Genomic DNA, 23,710 nt, shown 5'->3' with positions numbered 1-23,710 from the left:
TTTTGAGGCCATGATGGGCACATGCCTACTCAGGCCCTAACGTGGGCATGAAAAGTTGGGTGGTTTATAACGCGGGCCCCCATTAAGTGACTTTCGTTTTTATAAGGCTTTCCCTTGGTGACAAAACATAAAAACTAAGGGAACTCGTAGGTAACTGTGGGTCATGTTGGGACTTGCAAGACGCTAGTAGCCATATAATATATAATCACTAGAATATGAGAACTAATGTGTGAACCGTGATTTCATGAATATATTTTCTTTTCTCTTGAATCTAATTGTATGGATGTGATCTACATGTTTGGTTTTACAAGAACCCGTTCTTGAATCATCTCATTTTGATGCATAAATGAGATTTTTTAAGGCTTTAAAATCAATGGCTCATAATCTTCATAAATATTCAAGTATTCAAAAATCATATTTTTTCATAAAAAATGCATGATCCAATGGTTGATTCCTAGCAAATTCACCACGCTAAGCATATCCACATGTTGAATTTGCAAAAAAAGTATTGAAAATGCCCATATTTTGAGTTCTAATATTCTAGTGACTATATATATAGGAAAATGAAAACCTACACACTCCAAAATATGCAAAACCTACCCAATGAAAAATTTTTAGTAATTTTTTTTTTCAAAATTTGACCGTACAAATGTGTTCAACACAATTGATTTACTAGAAATCGATACTTGGATCATGAATGTTGGATAGAAAAAATGGTATTTAGAGCCTCAAAAATTTATGAAAATTGTACGCCATTGATTTTTGAAACTTATAAAAACCTATCCATGCATCAGAATCAAATGCTCCAAGAACTGATTCCTATAAAAACAGCATGTATATCACATCTGTACGATCAGAATTTTGAAAAAAGCATAAAAAATCCAATAAAACGTATGGTGGTTAAGTTTGGCATGTTTTTTAATGGGTAGGTTTTCATTTTCATATATATATATATAGGAGAGAGAGATCCTACCGTTGTGAATATGTATCCTATGAGTTTCTTGAGGTTGAACCGGTCAGATTATTTGGGGATAAAGAAGGGGCTGGTTGAGGTGAGGCCTGAGGAAGAGTGGATCTCCCATAATTATTGTTTGATATATTAGAGATTGCCTTGTGTCATTGAAGCATGATACTTGTGTCTCTGTGATAAGTATCTGGGGTCAGTACAGTGATCGAAAATCTCAAGCTGAGCATCATCCCTGACCTTTGACTTGCCTTATTTGAAAATGCTCCAAGAGACTCGGCCCAAACAGCATAGGATCAACGTCACACGGATACAAACACAGATACAAACATGACACAGGCATTGGAATTCAATTAGCGCTGGTATGCCCCTGTATGTGTGTGTGTGTGTGCCGCACTTGGTCCACGCATATGCACTGATTTTTTTTTTTGTGTGAACTTTTTTTTTTATGATGAGGAGCCCTCGCTGAGAACTGGATCACTTATTGGGCCCACCTCCCTGCGAGGTAAACCCCACACACGCTGAACTTATACAAGATTTTGGCATGCAACAATTGCGAAAACAAACCTGAATTCCATAATTTCCATTTGATACAAGAAAGATTTTCACAAGCATGCTGCATAAATGCATGCAAAGAAACAGGTTGGACCATGGTTGTTTTGAGGGCCAAGCTAAGGGATAACCAACGTTAGGATTTGAATGTGAGAAGACTCAATTGAGGTGCAGAAACTTCTGTCAATCGGCCCAGGGACTTCAACCACAGCAAGCTATAGGACCTCCCTGAATCTTTATAAAGCTCAGGACCGTGCAATCTGATCAGTACATTCAATGCTGCTCACCACAATATGTGAAACTCTATCAGAATTCTGCGAAGAAGCAGTACCCCCGCTTTCTCTCTCCACAGCAACATTGACAGCTTCAGCAGCATCTGACGCCGAAGGTGCCATGGCTTTGGATGCTGGTAAGAGTGAAGTCCGACAAAGCGGGCATGTTGTGTTCCTAGTGAGCCAGTTATCAATGCACTGCATGTGAAATGTGTGCCCACAAGATGGTATCTGCTGGAGCCGGTCATTGGACTCATAGTCCACAAGACAGACAGAGCATCTGCAGAGATTCAACATAGTTTTGATCAAGACAAAGATTCTTGACACAATGCAAGTGGAATCATAGTCTCCTCTGGCACAAGTTTATATTCATGCTGCCTACATGAGCTCGTCAAAAGCAGTCAGTTGAAACAATGATCAGGAAAGGCATAACTATTGATGTCCACATGCAGTTGTAGACTGTTGGTTTTCGTAACCAAAAGTTCAGATGATTCAATCTTGTCAATTATCAACCACACAACCACCTGCACCATCTCTTCAGGGGTCTTAGTGGCCCAAGTATACACACTCGCACATACACAGCGCAGTTTTGGAAAAAGCTAGGTGGAATGGCACATGTATTTTACTATACATACTAAAGTAATGTGTGGCAATATGGTGCAAGGATACTACATATGCTAAACTCTGTACACACAATTTACGATTCTTAAATGGGAACTGCATGAGAACACTGTACTTGAGCGCCACAGGTGCGACTTGGAAACAATCCAAGAAGAAAGATGCCATGAGCATTGGACTTCCAAGTCCCTGAGACCAACTCAACCACAGGATGCAGTGTTTCGACGAAAATTGTCAGGACTCTGGAGAGCTACACAGATCAAGTTCACAATGAGAATCATCACAAACTGTGGGTTCAAACCGTAGGTAGGCGAGGCGGCATTCAAGTATCCATCATGATGCAAATCGGTTTCCCGATTCACAAAAATCTACGTTCGCCTAAAGATTTACTCTATCAACTACGAAAAAAAACAAAAAATAGAGTTTAGAGAGTGAAGGGAGAGGCAAAAATGAGGGACTAGAGTTTAAAGGGAGAAGGGAAAGAGAAATCAACTTCAGAATAATTAATCAATCAGGCATTTCCTTCAAAATAGGGCTCTCATCTTTTTATCGATGAGATCTCTCAAATCCCAGTCCAAGTAAACTAACTAATCTGATAAACTCTTAAAAAAATTAAAACTCTTCTTAATTATCTTAATCTAATAAAATCTGAATGTCAAGTCCAAGATCCATTATAAAATGATCCAAATACTAAAAAATGATCCAAATGATAAAAATGATCCAAAAACATTAAAGTGGATCCAACAAATCCTTATGGGCCTGGGTCTTCGGCTTTGCTCTTGCATTATTCTCTACGGGTAGGAGAAGAATTGCCCTCAAGTCTGGATCCCGCTTGTACTTTTTCCAATCTTATTCCACTTTGTGGGTTTTGGACTCACAATACAGAATAGAATCTGTGTGTTGCTCCACAAATTCGATGGTCCAAACCAGAGTTGCCAGTCAAGAAAGCGAGAGCGGGAAGCGATACAGAAAGCGGAAGCGAGGAACTTTTAAAATTTTAGGAAGCGGAAAGCGTGGGACGACTTAAAAGCGAACCGAAAGCGAGGGGGAAGAGAAAAAAGAGAAAAATAAAATAAAATAAAATAAAAAAAAAGAAGCGAGCTTCTCCTAAATTGGGAAGCGTGCTCAAAATTTTTTTGCGCTTCCCAACACATTTCGAAAGCACGACTTTTCACGCTTCCCCACTCCATAGGACGTTTCTAGTAACTCTGGTCCAAACTGCTAGAATATGTGTTGGAAGGCCAGTCATATTCTTCCCAAACCATCCATGGTCATATGAGTCCCAATTATGATATGAATTAAATGAATTGAATGACTCTAAGACTGGTTTGATCCAATATGAAGAAGTTCATGAATAAAAGATCTGGACCTATCGCTCGATAATCTCGCATTCCGCCTGTTGTTGCACACGAAAACTGTGTTCGGGCATGTTGCCTCGAGCCGGGTCTTGGCAGCGTCGATGACTTCAAACCCCCGAAGGCTCGGGTTGTTCGTGGGCGCATCCTTCTCAACAGTGTTGTTAGATGTGGAATTGATGAGGGCAGAGCCGTTGCAACCCTGATGTTCAGTATGTGACCCTAACCGCGCCATAATCATTATCATTGACGTCATGTCACACATCAAAGTATTGAGCCTCAGATTTACGTTCACGTTCATCTCATGCACGCCGTTGTCCAACCAACCAACAAGTGTCTTCATAGCCTCAATTGATTTGCTTTTTGAATCTTGTGACATCGCAGATCCTCGAACTGAGAACTTGAGCTCTGATACCAATTGATGCAAACTGGTTGCTTGATTCACGAGAAACTACGTTACGATCTACGATTTACACTATCAACTATGAAAAAGAGGGTATGAAATAGAGTTCATAGAAAGTTCAGAATGATTAATCAACCAAGCTTTCATCCCCTTCTACGTCTCATCTTTTTATAGATGATGTCTTCCAAATCCCAATCCAAGTAAATTAACTAATCCGATAAACTCCTAAAAAATTAACTCTTCTTAATTAACTTAATCTAATAAAATCTAAATATCGGATCCAATATCCATTATAAAATGATCCAAATGATAAAAAATTCAAAAACATCAAAGTGAATCAAACGGATCCTTATGAACCCGGGTCTTCTGCTCTGCTCCTGCATCACATCAACAGTTAATAAAAATGATTCAATATTTCATCTCAATTCAGTTGGTCCATGTTCCTGCATTTTTGGCTCTAGTAGATTCAGCTTACTGAACACCTATCAGCTGAATAGAACTTGGATAACGCTGCTATAAAGCTATAGCAGAGCACCTTTACAACCTTTTCATTGTTCACACGCCATCAGTCATGGGCAAATATCACCAATCCATTTCAATAATCATCCCAAGGCACCGCTACCGCTTACCAGAAGCCTAAGAAGAGGCTCCAAGACATAAGAACAATGTGAGAAACCCCAATTTTTTACTTCAAGAAGTCCTCTTAAGAGATGTAATGCATGCGGTATAAAGCCACATCGCCGCCGATACTACAAAATGCCGCCAATCTTAGCTTACCTACATCAAAAGCTAATTTGTAAACCTTGCGTTGGGTATGCACCCAGATATGGTCAGTAAAGACAAAGTCATGAGTCATGACTCTAATACCAGTAGCATGAAGCATCCTCTGGTGCCTCAACATGAACTATGGTGATAGTAAATCTGCAGTGGAAAGAGAGCATCATTTCAGGGTATAAATAATGCCACCAAGCCTATATGCCTAAAAACTCGGATTCATGCTAAAGGTAATCCTAAATCCTAGAACACACTCTAAAACCACATTGAGGATACAAGCTGGAGAATGTGATTCATAAAGTCCACAATGCAAGAGACCAGATGCATCAGCATTGATTGATATTGCTGGTGGTTGACATGGAATATGCCGCCAGCTTGCCACCAACCAAAAAGAAAGGATAGGACCTTGACACATGGGGCATCCCTAAAAGGCAGCCTGCTGGGAAAGAGGGATTGCGCTTTTCGATGGACAATGCGTAAGAGAAATATTAACCTAACAATAGTTTTTTGTTTCAGATGTCCACAAGCATCCCATCTATCTCTTTCCTTTCAGGTCAACGTACAGTAATTCCAATACGTTATGTTTCAGATGTACACTTGTGCCTCCTACATCGGTTTGGTTGGGAACAACTGAAATCAAAACAAGGCTGCTACTGCTGCAGCATAATGTGTCAACTAGCTAAGGGAATATAGCTTATTGGAATTTCAGAAAGCAGCTGCATGGGCAAAGTTAAGTCCACCAATTCAGAACAATACAATTAGGCTGATGTTGTTCGAATTGGCTACCTATATGCTGATATCGACTCATCTGAGCTTGACAGTTCAGTTATAACATCAGTTACCCTCATAGTGCAATAAGCAGGGAAAGAGAAAACTCGTTATTGATTCATGAGCAAAAGATATCAGATTACCAATCTCATAAGCTTGAGCTACTCAATCTAGATTGCTTACTTCTTTGCAGTTCTTTTCCAGATGCAAGGTCATCAAGGTGACCAATCTTTCGGTCACAAGGGGGGTTGGAGTAGTGGGGTGGGGCCTTGGCCGTGGTCAAGGTTCGATTCCCATGGGTGTCACCCCTCTGCACATGCTGAGGCCTAGCATAAGCCCCCTGACATGACGACGGTAGGTATGGCAGGCTAAGCCAGTGTGACCAGGTCTTCATGTCCGGTGCGGTTTCTTCCGGTTATAAATTGAAAAAAAAAGTGACCGATCTAATCCCTCAAAAGAAAGAAACACACAATACCAACACTCACCAAAGCAGGATGTGACCATCATAAGAGAAAACCAGATGGGAAACATTGAACAGTCAGTACTTTAAAGCAAAAATGAGTCAAAGCAGCATTGTTTCATAACCTGGAAAGAACACCGTTAACAAATTGGACAACACCAGTATGCATTCGATCAAACGAACTAGGGTTCAAGTTGGGTCCTCTACGGCAACCAACACAGATAATCTCAATTTATCAAGAGAACAAGCCACATACAACAAACTTACAATAAAATTCTCACAAAAACTCAATACCCACAACGGCAACAAATCACTTACTGTGTTTCTCTTATCAAGAAGCTCTCTTTGAAAACGACTATCGGAAGCATCTCTCTGAACTCCTTTCTCAATCCCGTCCCCGAAGGCTGAGAAACCAATAAAAGAAAACAGTTGTCGTCGAAAAAAAGAACAGAGGAAATACAAAAGAAAAGGAACACAACTCCATGACCACACAAGCAAACAGAGGAATCAGAAACAGATAACGTACAGCGGAGAAAAGCCCTCCAGCTTGGTATGAAGTCCTCATGTTGCGCAACGACGACCAATCGACCCTTTGACGCCTCAGACAGAAGAGATAAAACAGAAACAAAAGGATGAACGTGAAGAAAATGGGCACCGAGAAAACGAACGCTTGGTAGAGTTTGAGCTCCGGAGAAACGTCTAGGAAGCCCGGTGGGGCAGTGTTATTGGACATATCACCAAAATTCAAAACACCCAAAAGTCTAAAAGAGCAAAGTTTAGCTAATGTCTACACCCAAGTTACTCTAACAGAAGGAAAACCCATCTACCAACCAAGATCAGAATATGTTATACTTTTTCAGAAGAAAAAATCTAAAACCAAAATATTGATTTCTTGTTTTTCTGCTATGAGAAAGAGAAACCAAAAGGTTTCTAAAATCTATGATATCTTGCTAGACCTCAAAATTCTTTAATCAGATCTCTATCACTGCATTAGAACTCGTAAGAAAATCATATGAACGAATCAAATGCCAAACAGAAAAAGGAAAGAAAAAAGTAAGACGGTTCAAAACAAGGGCTACACTACCAAGATCTTTCAGCAAACAAAACGAAAAATCCTTTGCTTTGTATTCTGAGATTGAAGACACTAAGAAAATACCCAATTGAGGAAAGCAAGAAATATCTTGAAAGGATTGGAAAAAGGACTATCCAATTATAGACACGCGAACCAAGCGAGAGAGAGAAGAGAGAAACCAACTAGGTTAAAACAAGGACAAAAGGGTCGAGAAAACGCAGACAATCAGAAAGAGGGGATGAAGACGGCTAAAAGGGAGAAAATGACAAGTGTGGTGAAATTACGGAAGCCTCCTTGAACTTTTGATAAATTAACAGTAATACGGACCCTACAGGTTGTGACCGGCCCCGACGGGGTTACCGGAAACGCTATAGGAGCACGGGAAACGCGTTTCCGAGAAACCGTTTTCAAAACTATAAACACAGCTTACAGAAATGCGTGGGAAACACAAAAAAAAACACGTTTCCCATATAGTAGAAAATAAGTTTTTTATGTGTTTCTCACATTTTTTTTATATTGATACGAAGAAACCACCCTCGAGAGAGAGACCTAGTCGCGCTCGCTCTGCTGGACCTACTTATGATCACTGTCCCGACAGTGTAAAACTCCATGGGCTTACCTCCTGCTCCCGGGCACGCTTTGACATGCATTTTTCTTTTGTGGGATACATGTTTTTCTGGCAGTGGCGTAGCTAGGATTTGTGTGTGTGTGTCGGGTGTGGGGGGTTGGGAGTGTAGAAAAAAAAAAACAAAAAAACTGTTTTGATAGTAGAGGGTTGGGGGCAGCGCCCCCGATTTTTTTTTGTCGGAGATAAAATAAAAAATGGCTACAATTATTAATAAAAATCTATTTCATATGGACAAATCATATTTGCTGCAGTCAGGGCTGGGCTAGGACTGGGCTAAAAAAATGGATAAAAATCTATTTCATATGGAATCAGGGCTAGGGATGGCAGTGGACCGGGGGAAAGCGGGGCCCTGCCTCGCGCCGTTTGGACCGGGGATGGAGGCAGGTACTAAGGCTAAAATCCATCCCCGTCCGGGGGTGGAGGCGGGGATGGACGTGCACTTTTCCCCGCCTCGCCCCGTCCCCGCCCGACCACTTTTCCCCGTAATATCCCCGCCCCGCCTCATCCCCGTTTGAACCGGGGATGGAGGACATGAAACGGGGATGAAGGCGAGGGTGGAGGATAAAATCTTGAGGCAGGGCGGGGGTGGAGACCTTGTCCCCCGCCCCACTGCCATCCCTAATCAGGGCTGGGCTAGGACTGGACTTTTACAACCCCCCCCCCCAAGCTCCGCCTATGGTACATTTTTTTTTTCTTGTAAAACGTTTTCCATTCATTTTCCGTTTCGCATGCACATGAAAAATCTTGTTTTCCGTTTTCATTTTGCAAGACATTTTCTCTTTCTGTTTCCTTTTTTTGGCAACCTTGGGTCTAAGTCTGGTTATGGCTAAAAGAATTGAGATCAAGTCAGGAGTTCTTTCGATGTAGTTCATCTCAGTATCAATAAATGCAATTGAAGCCATAGTTAAGGGAAGCACCCTCCAAGCACGCCTCCAAAACGGAAAACACCAATAAAAGAAACTTCTCATTTGAGGTAAGTACGCTTCCCATTTGCTTTGCAAATCTCTTCCTTTTAGGGTCGTTTTTATTTGCCACTCGTTTCCCTTTCTCTTTTCACTCACTTTACACTTGTTTTCTCCTTGCTTCCCTCGCTTTTCTTTTGTTTTTGTGTTTTTCATATTATTATTTAAAATTTTATTTTTCCTTCCCTCCCCCAACTCATTTATCCATCGTTTCCTTTCTCGCTTCTCACACGTATTCACAGTCCCTTCCAAAACAAATCCTGCTTTGTGATTCATGCTACTTTTTAACACTTCCACTTCACCTTAACGTATTCATTTTGTTTCCTGGTAACCATGATTCAACTTCAAGCCATGGACACTTGAATGAGCCCCTCCACGGCTCCAAAATATGTCCACAGCTAGTCTAATCCAGGGTTGGTATCGGTAACATAGTTCCTTCCCTAGTTCAGGTCCAATAATATTAGATCTAATAAGGTCGTATTCAGCTGCACCTTGACCCTAACCACATTTCATCTCTTGCATTGCTTGCAATTCCGTTCTTATTTGTAGTCTTCGCAGTCTGTTGAAAGGGGATGACATTAGTCAGATGATTCGCTCACCTCTTGAGGGTAAACGGGTCCGGGTCCGGACCCAGTATTCGGTATTTAACTTAGTAGTGTCATCTTTCCGTAGCTAGAAGGTCATTTTCGATTCAACGTGGTTAGTTTTGTCAACTGATTTGCTTTCTTTCCTCCAACCACTTTTACTTCCCAAAGGCCCGAACCTACTTTTATGTAAAAGGTGGTGGACATGTCACATGACTGTTCGCGTAAAGAATAACTAGGTCAAGAGTCAAGACATTTTCTTGGTGTTAGCAATGACTGCCAAAGAATTGTCCTGACTTGGTTACAAGTGGAAACTAGAAAGCAAGCACATCCCATTTTTTATATTTTTACCTTTGTGGTGTTCTCTCTCTCTCTAAAAATTGAATTGAAATGAATAAGAGAAGTAATGTGTGAAGCGAGACCGAAAAAGTGACCGTTAAAAAGTAGTACAAAGCGAGAAACCGAATACAATTCTGAAACAATTACCCAAGCACATGATAAATGACCAAAAAAGACACATAGAAACCAATATCAAGAGCAGAAGCAAATAAGAAATGACATGAACACAACATGAAAACTTGTTATAAAAAATTTATTTAATTTCAAATATGAAAAACATAAGAAGTGAGATGGAAGTGGAGAAATGTCAAGAAATCAGATCAATTTGTGAAAGATTAGGAAGCAGGTTTCACACTAAAGGAATTTGAGTTTCCCATATTTTGTAAGCCTGTTTCCCCAAGCTTCTCCTATTTTTAGGGAAGCAAGGGATTTTCTGCTTTCAAAGTGAGCTTCTCCACGTAGCAAGAAGCTTCTGGTAACTATTGACAATAAATTTTTTTTATCAAAATCAACATGTATAATTTTTTCATATAAAACAATAAAAAATATTTACACGGCTCCTAGGAAAATGCCAATAATTTTATCGTCCCTCTAGTGAGTACTGCCTAACTTGCTTACTCGAACATAATCCACCACATAGAACATAATGATCGTAATCTTGTTATAATTGATTATCAGGAGCGATGTAAATCCCAAGATGGATTTTTGAATTGTTTGCTGTTATATGAACTTACTGTGGTTGAAGAGGCTCTGGAAGTATGGATAACTAAATATGCTCTGTTACCGATATGAGTAGAATCTGATTCGTTTTATGCTGTGCTAGAAAGAGTTTGGGTGACTTCAGTGCCAACAAAAGGTAGAGCTGCACAAGGCTGGCATACTGAAATCAATCTTACTGCTTATAGTCACCTTGGTCAAGAAGTCTGTTCTAGTACGGTTGGCAACAAATTATACCATTTTGACCTTTAGCATACAGATAATTGGCTTCATTGCATTCAATTATTTAAGTACATAAAAAGTAGTGTAAAGCATTGATGGCACCAAAGGAAGACCTGACCAAATTTCTCTCTCTCATGTTTGCCTTCCCAAACTAGTGCGTGTTAGATGGGTTGGGTCCGTACTAAACCCTGTGGGGGATCAGGGTTTGGTGATAAATAAGAAGGCCCAATTAAAATCGTCTAACCTGAAGGTCTGATTAATATATGAAGCCCGGTATGGTTTGAGAAATTTCATGCCAGACTTAGGCTTGACCTGAGTTCCAATTAAGATCCAGAAATTTTCAATGTATAAATGATACAAAATATTATTTTACCGAGTATGGTCTGGGTCTGGTTCATGTAATCCTTATAGGATCCATGTATAGTTTGTGAAATTTCATACCATACCTGGGCCTGACCCAAGTTTCAATTGAGATCCATAATTTTTTAATGTAAATGATAAAAAATATATCATTTTATTAGGTATGGTCCGGGTATGGTTTCTCTTATGATAGATCCGATGTCAAGCTGAAGGCCCAGGATTTAATCCCTCTACCACATGGGGTGGCTGTTGTTCTGTTAGGGGTCTGCCTAACCCCAGCTGGGCTTTAAAAAAAAGAAAAAGATCCAATCAGACTCAGGTCCGGAACCAATACCATCATCTCAAATAAGACTCAAGTCCGGATCCGATACCATCATCTCAAATCAGGTTTAGGCCTGGTTCCACCTGGGTTCAAACCAAACTCTACACGTTGACACCCCTAGTGTTTATCAAAGCAAACTTGAATGCCAAGGTGACATATGCAGAGATGCTTCATGCGAGCGCAACTAGTGCTTATCCATGTGAACTTGGATAGATGAGCTTAAGAGACTAGGAAGTGTGACTGCATGTGCCCATGTCGACTGATTGCTTTGTGTTGTGTCACGTGCATGAGCTATTTATGGTTAGCTATGGCCCAGCCCATAAATGGGGATGGGCTGAGTCTAAGTCCGGTTCAGTCCGAGCTAAGGACGACCACCAATTGAGCTGCACATCCGCTAGTATAGGCAAAATCAACAAGACACATGAACTCCATAGATTGCAATTTGCAACAAGCCCAAGCCCCAAATGAGCATTAGAATGAGCAAGCCCATTGCCTCGAATGAACCAGTTTGAAAGGGACAACCCCAATGCCTGTCCTACCTTTACATTGGTAAGCTGCAAGCTACTTGTCTTGAATTATGGCAATAGTACAATATTCACTGATATATCCAGATGCAAATGGGTCGGATCCAAGATGGCAGTTTTGCAATTTTTGGCTGTTCCGGATCTGACTGAATCTAACTCCCCTGGCATATTTCATGCAGGAATATGACCCAGAAATGAAAGGCAGGGCATGTTCTTGAAGCAAAGTGCAACCACACAGGCATTTTCCAACAAAAAGAGAACTTGAGAAAACTTGTAAACTTTACATTGCACATGCATTTTGTCCAAAGAGGATAACAGTCTTGTAGAATTGACATTTTGACACATAGTGAACAAAATGTCTGGCATAAGCATGGTCGAGAAAAGGTGATAAATGAAGACCATGAATTCATCCATTTTACACACACCCAAGAATAATTCTTATTTCCATAGTGAACAAAAAGGCAAAGGAAATCAAATATTTTCCAGCATTTGAAAAAGTTTTCGCGCAGGTGCTTCATAGGGATTAATAGAAAAGCATGGATTCTTCCCAAAGACGAGGGGTGAAAATCACAAGGGGCACAAAACACTTTGCCCATTCAAGGTTGAGAAGAGCCATAGGTTGAAAAATTTATCCACGAGAAAGGAAATTTCTTTCCCATGAAACCTAAATCTTACAAATGCTCTCTCTCTCTCTCTCTCTCTCTATTGGTTGCCCGAGAGTGTGCTTTGGGCTAAGGGCCCTTCTCCCCGTTCTTGGGTCCTGGCTTGATTAATTTTGCACGATAGGATTCAGACCCACAATAATTTAAAGAAGTGGAGCCTTCAGCTACCAAGTTGGTGTGGGATTTGTCAACCTGCGAAAGAATCTAAGTTTCACTTGTTCTGGTCTTGCCCAATATTTGTGGGACTCTTTAACAAGACCTGGAGGCATCCAGAAGTGTTGGTTAAGGAGGAGTCATTTGCACTCAATCTTATCTTGGGCCCGGTTTGTATTAGGCGTAGCACAAGGTGGAGGTTGATTTGGCAGACGTGATTGCTTACCTCTTGGTGGTTTGTTTGGATGGCACACAATGATGCTCATTTTCGTCAAATTTCAGTTAACATTCATAATCTGGTGCATAAAATCTTGGTGAATGTTTATGCGATCCTGCGTATGCATCTTAGTGATCTATCGCTGCCTCCTGTTGACACTCTCCCTCTTTTGCCGTCCTTTGGGCCAACGGCTCCTGCGTGAGCCCGTTTTGACTGTCTGATGTTCTTTTTCTCTTCTGCTTTCTTTTATTTGTTTTGGCTTTTGCTCTTGTCCAGTTCATGGGTTCAACATTTTGTTGATCTTCATGAGTGGTAATGTTGTATTTCTTTCGGCTCTTTCTCTCTTTCTCTCTCAGTGGTGTGCAGATATACGCTCACAAAATAAAAGACAAGGCAAAGTGAAAGCTTCTATTTTTTTTTATGAGCAACGTGAAAGCTTCAATACTTTCATCAATGGAACTTTATTAGTCATGGTACAACATGGATCTTGTACAAAAAGGAACTGCCCCAAGAAGGTAATATAATAAACATACCTTAAGCAGAACAATATGATAGAGATTTCTTACTTTGACATAGATTTCAGAGAGAGAGAGATATAAGTGGTGCCTTTGGACCTGAAAGAGGAGTCCTAGATTTCTGAACAAGGAGCTTGAAGCACGGGAAGAAAAGTACATATAGTGCAGCCAGGATAACAGGAGCTGCAATAAACCAGACAAGTAACTGCAAAAAACATGAACTTGGAATTCAAGTGTTATTTGATAGAAACTTGTGAAGAGAAGATAAAAGAATAAGAAAAGTCTGAGAATGGGAGTTGATCCCTAGTTCAAGTCCATCTCAGGGACAACGAAGACTTGAAGAACCAAGCCTACTGTGACTGGGGAAAGTCTTCAAGTAGGAGTCTAGTTGCATATATTAGACACACCAAGTTTCCAGGTCAAAATCTAAGTAAAAAAATTGCATTACCGCATGGAAGATGCTGATAAGAACATCACGCGAAGCTTCACCAGTGATAACCTTGTGTAGTGCATCAGTGGTTAGAGGGAAATGGGGACCACCAGTAACAACTTCACCAAAGCGCAAGAAGGGAACCACCAGACTGGGTGGAAAAAGGAGGAAAAGAAAAAGAAATGAGAAAAGCATCAACAGAATACTAACAGGAGCTGGGATACTATCTCTAAAGGTCACAGACTCACAAAATGAGCCAAAACTTGTCACTTGAATCTCACTAGATTGGAGGTTAACAATGAAGGATTCAGTAACACAAAACAAAAAAAAAAAACAAGGATTCCCAGCAACTATGATTGGCAATCTTTTCACAACCTTGCACCCTAGTAACTTGATGAAGAGCAGAAATAAGTATAAAAGCTGCATCAATAAGGTACCTTAATTCTATTGGGGTGGCAACAAAATTAGCAAGCATCAACGTAGGAGCATGGCAAACACTGCCAAGCAATGCAATGGCCATCCCACAGAGAAATACTGTGACACCTGATTATTTCAGAACAACTCAGATCAGTGACAGCCACAAAATCCCCATTTACGCATACCCCTACACAATAACATCTGAAAACAAAGCTAAAGATACGCATGAAAGCCACAATGCTCCACTCATGGAACCCACATTTTTTTTTGTTTTTTGACATTTAATGAGGGGAAATCCCAGTTCAGCTGGTGGGGCTTCTGAGAGAATGATGCCCTACCATATGGCCCAATCCCCAGGCAGTTAAAACCCCTCAGACGCCCCCCCCCCCCCCTCACTGACCAGGAAGCCAGATGCTTTGGCCTTGCGGCAAAGGACACATATTGAATTCTTGATATTCTTCAGCTTGAATGGCCGGAAGACTACTGCTATAAGGCATTCCCAAGCTTTCTCATTGTCACCCCCTCTTTCCTGCAACTTAGAGTGAGACATGTCCCACCCAAAACTCACTGTCCCAAGGCCTTAAGGCGACCCACCTAGCCAAGTGTGTGTGGCCCTTGTGGGCACTCATAAAAGGCACTTATTGAAAGAGAAAGTGAAGAACATCTAGAATGAAAAGGGCAAGATCATTAAACAAAGTAAGAATGATCATATAGTGGGCATTCATCCCACAGCTGAATAACCAATACAGAGGGTCATGGTGGTGTTCCCCATCAGAAGGGAAAGAACTACAGCAGCATCAATTTAGGCCACACTCATTATTTATCTTATGTGCAGATTCTTGAACAACAATTCTAGATCACTACGCTCAGAAACATCAAGTAATAAATCCAAGTTGAAACTTGAAATGTAATGTAATCAATGATAAATTAAAAGAAAATTTAAATGCATTCAAAATAAAGAATGAAGATCATTAAAAAAACATTTCATGAACACCTATTTGTGATTGGTGATGAGTAGAGATCCAAAGTGGACATTACCTCCCGTCTCCTCATCTCAACTACATCCTCGCAAGGATGTAGTTGACAACTCCTGTCTCATCACCTATTTTTTTCTCAACTCCCATCACTCATCTCCTCTCCTCTCCGACACTGCCCCTCAAACAGTCTTACTTTCAACATATTGGCTACATCTATGCTCATGTTCTACATATGAGCGTATATTACAACTAATACACTCAAATGGCTTTCGGACACAATAATGCTGCAAACAAATGGAGTTTGCACCACTTTAAACTGTTAAAGAGTGCCACTCCTTGTGCTAGTATCTAGCCTTGCCATGAATAGAAACTGGCAGTGACATGCTTTTTTGCTTGGATGGCCTTGGAATAAGTGTTTGGATCAAATTTAGATTGTTTGACCAACAAAACCCTTTGTAATTCCATTCATTCCCTGTTAGTGCATGAATCCAAATAATAACAATCACAAGTTAACATGTCTCCACTTCCAATGGTGTAAACAGCAAATCTGGTGTTTAACTGCTCCAACAACCATGAGATGCATCTCCTTATTTCCTGTTTGATTGTATAGTCAACATTGTCACTTATTTTTATGACCAATCAACTCACCTCTCCAACGTTTCTTGCAACATTTATTCAACGCATGTCCCACACCTTCCACATAAAAAGTTTTAAACTTAAAACCCCTTGAATTTGTGAACCTTATGCCCAAACTAAAGGGGCATTTCCTGCAGACATTGGTTGCTGATTATCCTTAGGGCACCTTTGCTTTGATCACAGGTGGGATGAGCAATCACAGCTGAGAATCCAAAAGCTGTGATTGTTGGTCACAACGTCAGTCTTATGACAAACTTTTGCAGGATTCAAGGGAGAATCACAATCACAACTTGCACTTTCTCAGGCTTCACTAAACTTGAGAAAGTGCTGTGATTGTGATTTGCAATCGCAGGAAGGTGAGCATTCCAAGAATCACAGGGCATTGCAACAACTTTGCTATTCTCTCCACTGTAAATTGGAGTGTTTTAAATTTGTGAAATTTCTCTACATTTGTTTGCCTTGGTCACATGTGAGAAAGTAGAAGCTTGAGAAAGTAAAAGGCATTGCAAAAATTGTACCAACAATTAGTATGAACAAACTCGCACATAAACATGTAGGCATGGACATACCGCATATTGGGAATACACCCAATGTGATTCCAAGAGCCGCAGAAAATGCGAGTTGCTTAGGTTCAGCGCTCCTATGAAATTAAAAAAAAGGAAAAAAACAAACAAATGAAAAAAAAAGTATATATATGCAGCTAGCATTGTGAATTTTACACATATCAACTTAAATTTCCAAATATGATAGCACAAAAAAAGTTTATACATATGAAAAACTCAATCACGCATGTACAAAATACAAACAATATACTTCTCCATCTCTTAATTAGAAAAACACAAAAGGAATACCAATATGACATGATATATGAACCATAAAATCAAAACCATAACATAATGAACTCGATCGAAAAAAGCATCCGAAAAAAGTAATTCACAAAATATTCAGCCATATGGAAGCCTAGTTACCATAAAGAAATGAAAAACATGCATCCTCCATCTGCCACAGCCACATTTTCAAATTGAAAAGAGAAAAGCAAAGAGGAAACACGTTAACCATCCGCAGCTAACACCAAGAGCGATCACTAAAGCCAAAAACTCGATCAAAACGTTCCCAATATTACACTACGAACTCAATCAAGAAAAATCGCATTTGTGACAGAATTAATCTCAATACATGAAGAATAAACACATCCAAAGGAAGATCTAAACCCTAATAAAAATCGACACTAAGACGCACCCAACAAATTAAACCGACAAAAAAAAGGAAAAATAATAAAAAGCGAAAATTATACCTTCGAACAATCTGCAAGAAAGGATCAACGACCTTAACATTGATCCATTGGATTGGACCGGACTTTAAGAACGCCATTCTTCTCCTTCTCCTTCTCCTTCTTCTTCTTCTTCCCCTTTTTTCCTCTTTTCAATTAATATTCAGATTGCCATATTGAAGATTTTTTAGATGTTGGGTCATGGATGTTGAAGAAAAACAGGGTTTTTTGATGCCTTGAATATAAAAAAAGGGTAAATTAAAGGAATTAACTTTCAAGGTCAATGAGAGGATGAAGTGAAATAAACAAAAGCAGAAAGCTATTCTTCCCAATCATCATCCACCTAAAACTAAACGAAGGTATTTATAGGAGAGAGGGAGGGGCGTTTGAGGGTGCAAACGGGTCGGATTCGGAATGGATCCCGATAGATCCGAAACTGAAATACAAACAGTAGATCCGTACCCAAATCTGGAACCAAATTAGATCCAATATGGAAAGGTTGAATCCAAATCCCAAATAAAAATAATAATACTGGATCCAGAAAAATAGAAAATAAACAAGCTATTTACATGTAAAAAAATGCAAACGGATCATATTTTGATTCGGATCAATATCAGATCCGAAATAAAATAGTGATCTGAATCCAAAGTAATCAGATTGAACAGATCCGAATTCCCACATTCGGATTTTACAGGATTCAAATCCAGAAATACCATTTGGACTCGGATTGGATATCCAACCGTATCCAATCAATTTGAATTTCAGACTGAGCAAATCCAAATCCGATCTGAATGCACAGTCGGATTTTACTTAAAGGATTCAAATCCATAAATACCATTTGGACTTGGATCAAGCATCCAACCATATCCGATCCATTAACAACCTTTTGAGCCCTCAGCATGGGACGAATCATACTAGATCCGAACACCAATACAAACATTATAAAGCAGATCCTTGCCCTGAACTTGATTTGAGTTAGAACCAATATGGCAGAGTCGAATCCAGATACAAATTTGATACGACGATACCGGATCCGATAGGAAAAGCTTAAAAAGAAGATCGTTTGCATGTAACAAGTGCAATCAGTTCGAACCAGTTCTATCCAATTGAAAATGCTGAAACTTTGATCATGTAAGTCCATAGCTGATCCGAAATTACATTAGGATCTTATTTTAAGATCCAAATACTAGGATAATGTATTGGAATCAGAACAGATATTTTACCTAATCTGATCCATTCTCACCCCTTCTTAGGGCACCCAATCGGATCATCAGGAAGGGTCCCAATCCAGACTCATATAAAGACCATGGCTAAGGGCGCTTAGATGCACTTACTTATCCAGAAATTTGAGATAAGCTGGGATTTTACAATCCTATTGTTGTTGGCTGATTAGTAAAACACGAAAAACTGTCAATCTTGTCACTAATTTACAATACCCGCTCATTTTTTTTCAGTATCACATTTAACTGTTTATCTTTCCTATAGAGACACATGGTCCTTAAACAGATTGATCATCACTTACAATTAGGGGTGTCAACGGGTCCGGTTTGGTTCAGACCCAGGTGGAACCAGACTTGGACCCAGTTTTCGGGTATGGTATCGGGTCTGTATCTAAATCTAATCGGGCCCACTATAAGAAAAACCATACTCCATAAGAACTACATGAACCAGACCGGTAAAACCATATTCTTTTATCATTTTTACATTGAAAAAATGTGGGTATTATCTGGTATAAAATTTCACAAATTACACCTGGGTCTATGTATTAATCAGACCATTGGGTCTGGACCTGGGTCTTAATCGAGTCGTATTATTTATCACCCTACTCGGACCCTATAGGGTTTGGTTTGGGTCGGGCCTGGGTAAACCCGACCCATTGACACCCTACTTACAATATCTAAAATATCATGAACATTTGTTTCCTTAACAAAATACGGGTTATTCCATTGTGAAAAGTAAAAAAAGATAATTTTATGCAGTGGTTTGAATTACATTAGAAAAAGAGGGTATTGGAACGTAAACAAAAAAATGTAGAGCAGTTTCTATAAATTCGTGATAAGTTAGTGGCATTACGTATTCTAGTTAAACATTCCAGTCATGTGATTAGAACCCAGTGGGATTCTAATTCTCATGGGATAGGGGTGATTTGGATTCACATTTGATTGAAAATCATGGGCTTCATTTTCTCATGTTTGGTTGGTCATGAGAAAATGGTTAATACAAGAATCACGGGAAATGAAAACCTACCCAGTAGAAAACCTTCAAAAATACCTAATAAGAAACATTTATCAGATTTTTGGTGTTTTTTTGAAATTCTAACCTTACAGGGATATTGGGTTGATTTACTATAAATCAATACTTGAATCATGCATTTTGGATGAAAAAAATGGTATTTGGAGCCTAAAAATTTGATAAAATTGTAGGCCGTTGATTTTTGAAACCTTATAAAAGCATATCCACCCATTGGAACCAAATGTTCCAAGAACCGATTCCCATAAAAACTAGTGCATAGATCACATCTGTAATGTCAGAATTTCGAAAAAACACCAAAACTCTGATAAATGTAGTTTCTTATTGGATAGGTTTAGGAGGTTTTCTATTGGGTAGGTTTTCAATCTCCTGAGAATCACTCTCTCGTACAAATGAGAGTGATTTTCATGGGGCTGAATCAAACATTCCTTAATTGAAAACCAAACTCTATGATTATGAATAACTTAGATTTAAGGCATGCTTCGCAAGTGGGAGAATTGTGAAATATCTGCACAAAAATGGGAAAACAAATCTTTCCATGCACTTTCAAATGAGAGAAAAATTTTCTGTATGAAAATATTTCATATTTTTGCCAAATTTTACTATTCCCATATATTTAAAATTTTTTATACCTGAAGTAATTAAGAGCTGGGAAACGAGATGAGCTGCTTATAGCTGGCTCATCATGTTAGGCTTGTAAAGAGCTTGTTCCAACTCATGAAATAGGCACAGCAAACAGAATACAAACAACCAATATTTTAACTTACTAATCTACCTCATATTGTCTCATTAATTATTAATAAATTTTTACATTTTTTATATCATAGAATAAGTGTTTGGCTTGCCAACAATAATTTAAGCGTTCAAATCCTATCGCTTACAAGTTTGAAATAATTATTGCTTTTGTAAATGAGCTAATTCAATAATGAGCTGACTTGTGCTCGGCTAGACTCAACACAAGAAATAAGCTGGCTTGAACACCCTTTGTTTAGTTCATTCAACTAGTTTACCAGGCCTTCCTAAAGAGGCGGAGAAGTAATGGTAACTAGGGCTGCGAAACAAGCTGAACCACTTGTGACTTGGCTGGTGCAAATAACTCTTTCAAACTCATAAAATAGGCTCGACAAGCTGAATATTAACAATAAGTACTCAGCTTGGCTTGACTTGTATAAGCTCGTTAGGTAGTAAGAAATATATTTTACATGTATTTTTTTTTATAATTCTACATGTTTAAACTCTAAAACAATGTATTTTTTCTATAAACAAGCAAGCTCTAACTCAAACTCGGGTTGATTATGAGCTCGAACTAGGCTTGGGTCCACCACAAAAATGAGCCAAGCTTGAACACTTCTGCCTGTTTTACCAGCCCTAATGATAACAATTTACATATTGGTACATCTCATGCTTTTCATGCCATATGAATATTAAAGATTTCCAAGAAAAATATTACCACTTTTAAATGTGCTGATATTTGTGAGAGAGATCTCATCCTATTTAGGTATGCTTGTGGACTTCGGAAGATAAGTCTTCAAATAAAAATCCAAATCCAATTATTTTGGATCCAAAATAAAGCATCTTTTTCTTTTTCTTTTTAGTACAGCAGCCTGATCGGGGAGTTTATGGATAGGATCGGATTATCCGTTCCGGATCACGATTCCTTTGCCTTGGGGGAAGTGAGCGGGAAGAGCGTGAGCAACTGGGGTTCGACGAAATCGGGTCTGGATCGGGGCGAGGGGTGGAGGTAAAACCTCCGCTCCGCGATGGCCTTATCCTCCTCCTCGCCGGGGCACAGAGACGGGGACCCGATGGCATCGCGCTCGCCATCGGCGATCTTCAGCGTCGAGAACGACGTCCCGAACGGCGGCGACGGAAAACCGCCTTGAGGGGGGCTGGCCGGCAGGTTCAGGTTGAGGAGAGCCGCCTTGCTGACGCGAACCCCGGGCTTGATCTCGAGCTTCGTCCTCTGGCGCCGCTCGTGCAGCTTGAACGCCGGCTTCTTCACGCCGACGGACTTAGTCGAGACCTCGCCGGACTCCGCCTTGTTCTGGTCGGAGGGGCCGGTGAGGCGCCGCACCACGTCGCGGAAGGTCGCCGGCTCCGCCTGTACGAACGTCATTGCTGCAGCGGTCTGGCTGGCCCGCCCCCCCGGACGGTCCATTCTACGCTGGAGATTACCGGGAGGGGGTTTCAGGCGGACAAGTAGGGTGGAGGCAGAATTCCGGCCGGAACCAGTCGACAACGTCCCGAAACAACCGCCGGTAAATGATGACGGTAGGCTACCGCTCACACCTGAGTAAGACAGTCAACGATAAAGAGAATTACCAAAGTACTCTGAGCATTTTAAGTACTCTGAGCAAAATTTTATGATTTTGAAAAATCATATTTTACATAAAAAATACTATCCTAAGATCAATTTTTTTTTGGGGATAATCCCAGAAAAAACCCTCACATCAACGACCGCACATTGGCTAACCTCAGATTGTTAAAATCCTTGAGGTCCCCCTGTCCACCCAGCTTCAACCAACGAAGGTCGATTCTTATTGAATGAACATTGCTGAATCCATTCATAAGGTCAAATTTGATCGAAACAACTTGCATCATAACAGAGGAATCGAACCAAAAGACGAACTACGTTCTTGAACCCCATGACTTTTTGTAACTTGCAGAAAGGTGGAGTTAGCGAAGTTGGTCATGGATGCCTCAAGAAATCTTTTTCTTGAGAAGTCATGTTCCAAGAAACTGAGAAAGGACCAAACACGTTCCTAACAGAGTCGCTGTGACTTCAAGGTCCGTTTTGGCGGTTGCAGAAAGTGATCACTTAGTTCCCAAATTAGGTTATTACTTGGTCCCTACGTTAATCAATCTCAATAACCAACCTCATACTCTTTTGAGATCGAACCATATCAACCTGTTATTTTAAAACCATACTTGAAAAATCTCGTTCTTGGGATTCTCTGGAAATAGGCAAGATTTTGAAAAATCCCAAAATAACATCTGGATTTTCAGAAACAGTGAAAGTCAAGGGACAATAATCATCAACCGTCAAAAACATGATATTGGACTCTTATCGTGCCATTGCGAACAAGATCATAGAGCCCTAAACGAACCAGTTGCATGTAGGCCCAGATCCGGATCCAGGTTCTATGGGCCCTGAACTTTAAGGAATCCTTCTTTTCACTAAGAACACCAGGATATAATTGGTACAGACGAAGCTGGGTTGCCTCCCACTAGAAACCGTGTTTGGCATTGTGTGAATCGTGACCAAGTTCACAAACTCTTAACAGTTTCCACCAAAAATGCTTTAGCCTGTGAACTTGGTCCCGTTTCACTCAATTCCAAACGAGCACCGGAGGAACTGATCCATGACTATTAGGCCTACCGTAAACTCCAGCTTGTTAGGAAACAATTCAACAACCTATTGATAGATCGCACTATCAATAGACGGGGAAAAACAAAAAAACAGGAAGAAGAGAAATAAAATCAATCACAAGAAGAACAAGCATTTACATGGTTGGGCAAGAATTGCCTACATCCACAGCCGCAATGAGATATTCTGTGAAAAAAAAAGTTGGGTTCAAAAGGTTTTAACAAAGCACCAACTTATCAAAAAAAATGTGAGAAGATGGGATTCTTTGCCCCATGGAGCATACACAATATCCCAACTTACTTGTAAAAAAAGGTATGAACTCCAAGAAAAAGAGATAAGTGCAACATCCAGACACGTACTTGTAAAAAAAGAAGATATTGGAAAACCCGTGTTTGGGTAGAAACTGAGGAAAAATCTCCAACTTACACGAGAAGAACCCGATCTCCCGAAGTTCTGGATATTTCTTGCAAGGTGGTATAGCAAAGAAAGAAGGGAATGAAGCAGACTTGGTGAGCCGAACAACTGCTCCTCCGGCTAATTAACCGGAAAAAGGAGTGGAAATTAAAAGATGGCAGGTTTTGGAAAAGCCAGAAAAAAGGCCGGAAACTGACCGGAATTAAGAGGAGCAAAGAAACTGTGGTGGGGATACAAGAAGGGTAGGAGGAGGGGGAAATTCCGTTAGAGGTCAAGGTACAGCCCGAAACCAGAAGGATACTCCCGCGGGATTCAACGCGCCAGCTCGGACCGGGGCAGGAGAACAGAACAGATCCGGTCTTATTCAATATCACGACCAGTTCGAGATATAGAGTATGGACCGTCCACCTGTCGTGGTTAGGGCTGTCAAAGGGTCGGGTTTGTAGCGGGTACCCCATCCGACCCGAACCTGACTTCCTGGGTATGGGGATGAAAGATGCCGACCC

The 23,710-nt window shown here is 40.3% G+C and overlaps 2 protein-coding genes and 1 pseudogene across 4 annotated transcripts; all 3 read right to left on the bottom strand.

Annotated features, from left to right (window-relative positions):
• Positions 1 to 1,517: 1,517 nt before the first annotated feature.
• Positions 1,518 to 7,960, bottom strand: LOC149847583 (RING-H2 finger protein ATL58-like). Its single transcript, XM_089998466.1, has 3 exons — positions 6,693 to 7,960; positions 6,485 to 6,570; positions 1,518 to 2,068 (listed from the first exon to the last, which is right to left on the bottom strand). Exons 1-3 carry the CDS (start codon positions 6,897 to 6,899, stop codon positions 1,762 to 1,764), a joined length of 600 nt encoding a protein of 199 aa, XP_089854592.1. The 5' UTR covers positions 6,900 to 7,960; the 3' UTR covers positions 1,518 to 1,761.
• Positions 7,961 to 13,345: 5,385 nt separating this feature from the next.
• LOC149847582 (uncharacterized) lies at positions 13,346 to 17,496 on the bottom strand. Its single transcript, XM_089998465.1, has 5 exons — positions 17,198 to 17,496; positions 16,473 to 16,543; positions 14,311 to 14,416; positions 13,892 to 14,024; positions 13,346 to 13,648 (listed from the first exon to the last, which is right to left on the bottom strand). Exons 1-5 carry the CDS (start codon positions 17,272 to 17,274, stop codon positions 13,508 to 13,510), a joined length of 528 nt encoding a protein of 175 aa, XP_089854591.1. The 5' UTR covers positions 17,275 to 17,496; the 3' UTR covers positions 13,346 to 13,507.
• Positions 17,497 to 20,991: 3,495 nt separating this feature from the next.
• LOC149847581 (VQ motif-containing protein 31 pseudogene) lies at positions 20,992 to 23,402 on the bottom strand (annotated as a pseudogene). Of its 2 annotated transcripts, none has more exons than XR_016430629.1 (2): positions 23,217 to 23,402; positions 20,992 to 21,712 (listed from the first exon to the last, which is right to left on the bottom strand). The product of XR_016430629.1 is annotated as a VQ motif-containing protein 31 pseudogene, transcript variant X1 (transcript). The 2 variants fall into 2 exon arrangements; XR_016430630.1 differs by lacking the exon at positions 23,217 to 23,402 and adding an exon at positions 21,897 to 22,034.
• Between the last annotated feature and the right edge of the window lie 308 nt (positions 23,403 to 23,710).

This window comes from Nuphar pumila, chromosome 2, assembly GCF_984573655.1.
Source record: "Nuphar pumila chromosome 2, dmNupPumi1.hap1.1, whole genome shotgun sequence".
NCBI classification, from domain to species: Eukaryota; Viridiplantae; Streptophyta; class Magnoliopsida; order Nymphaeales; family Nymphaeaceae; genus Nuphar; species Nuphar pumila.
The sequence above is the reverse complement of the archived record's forward strand: the minus strand, read 5'-3'. Positions and strand labels throughout refer to the sequence as shown.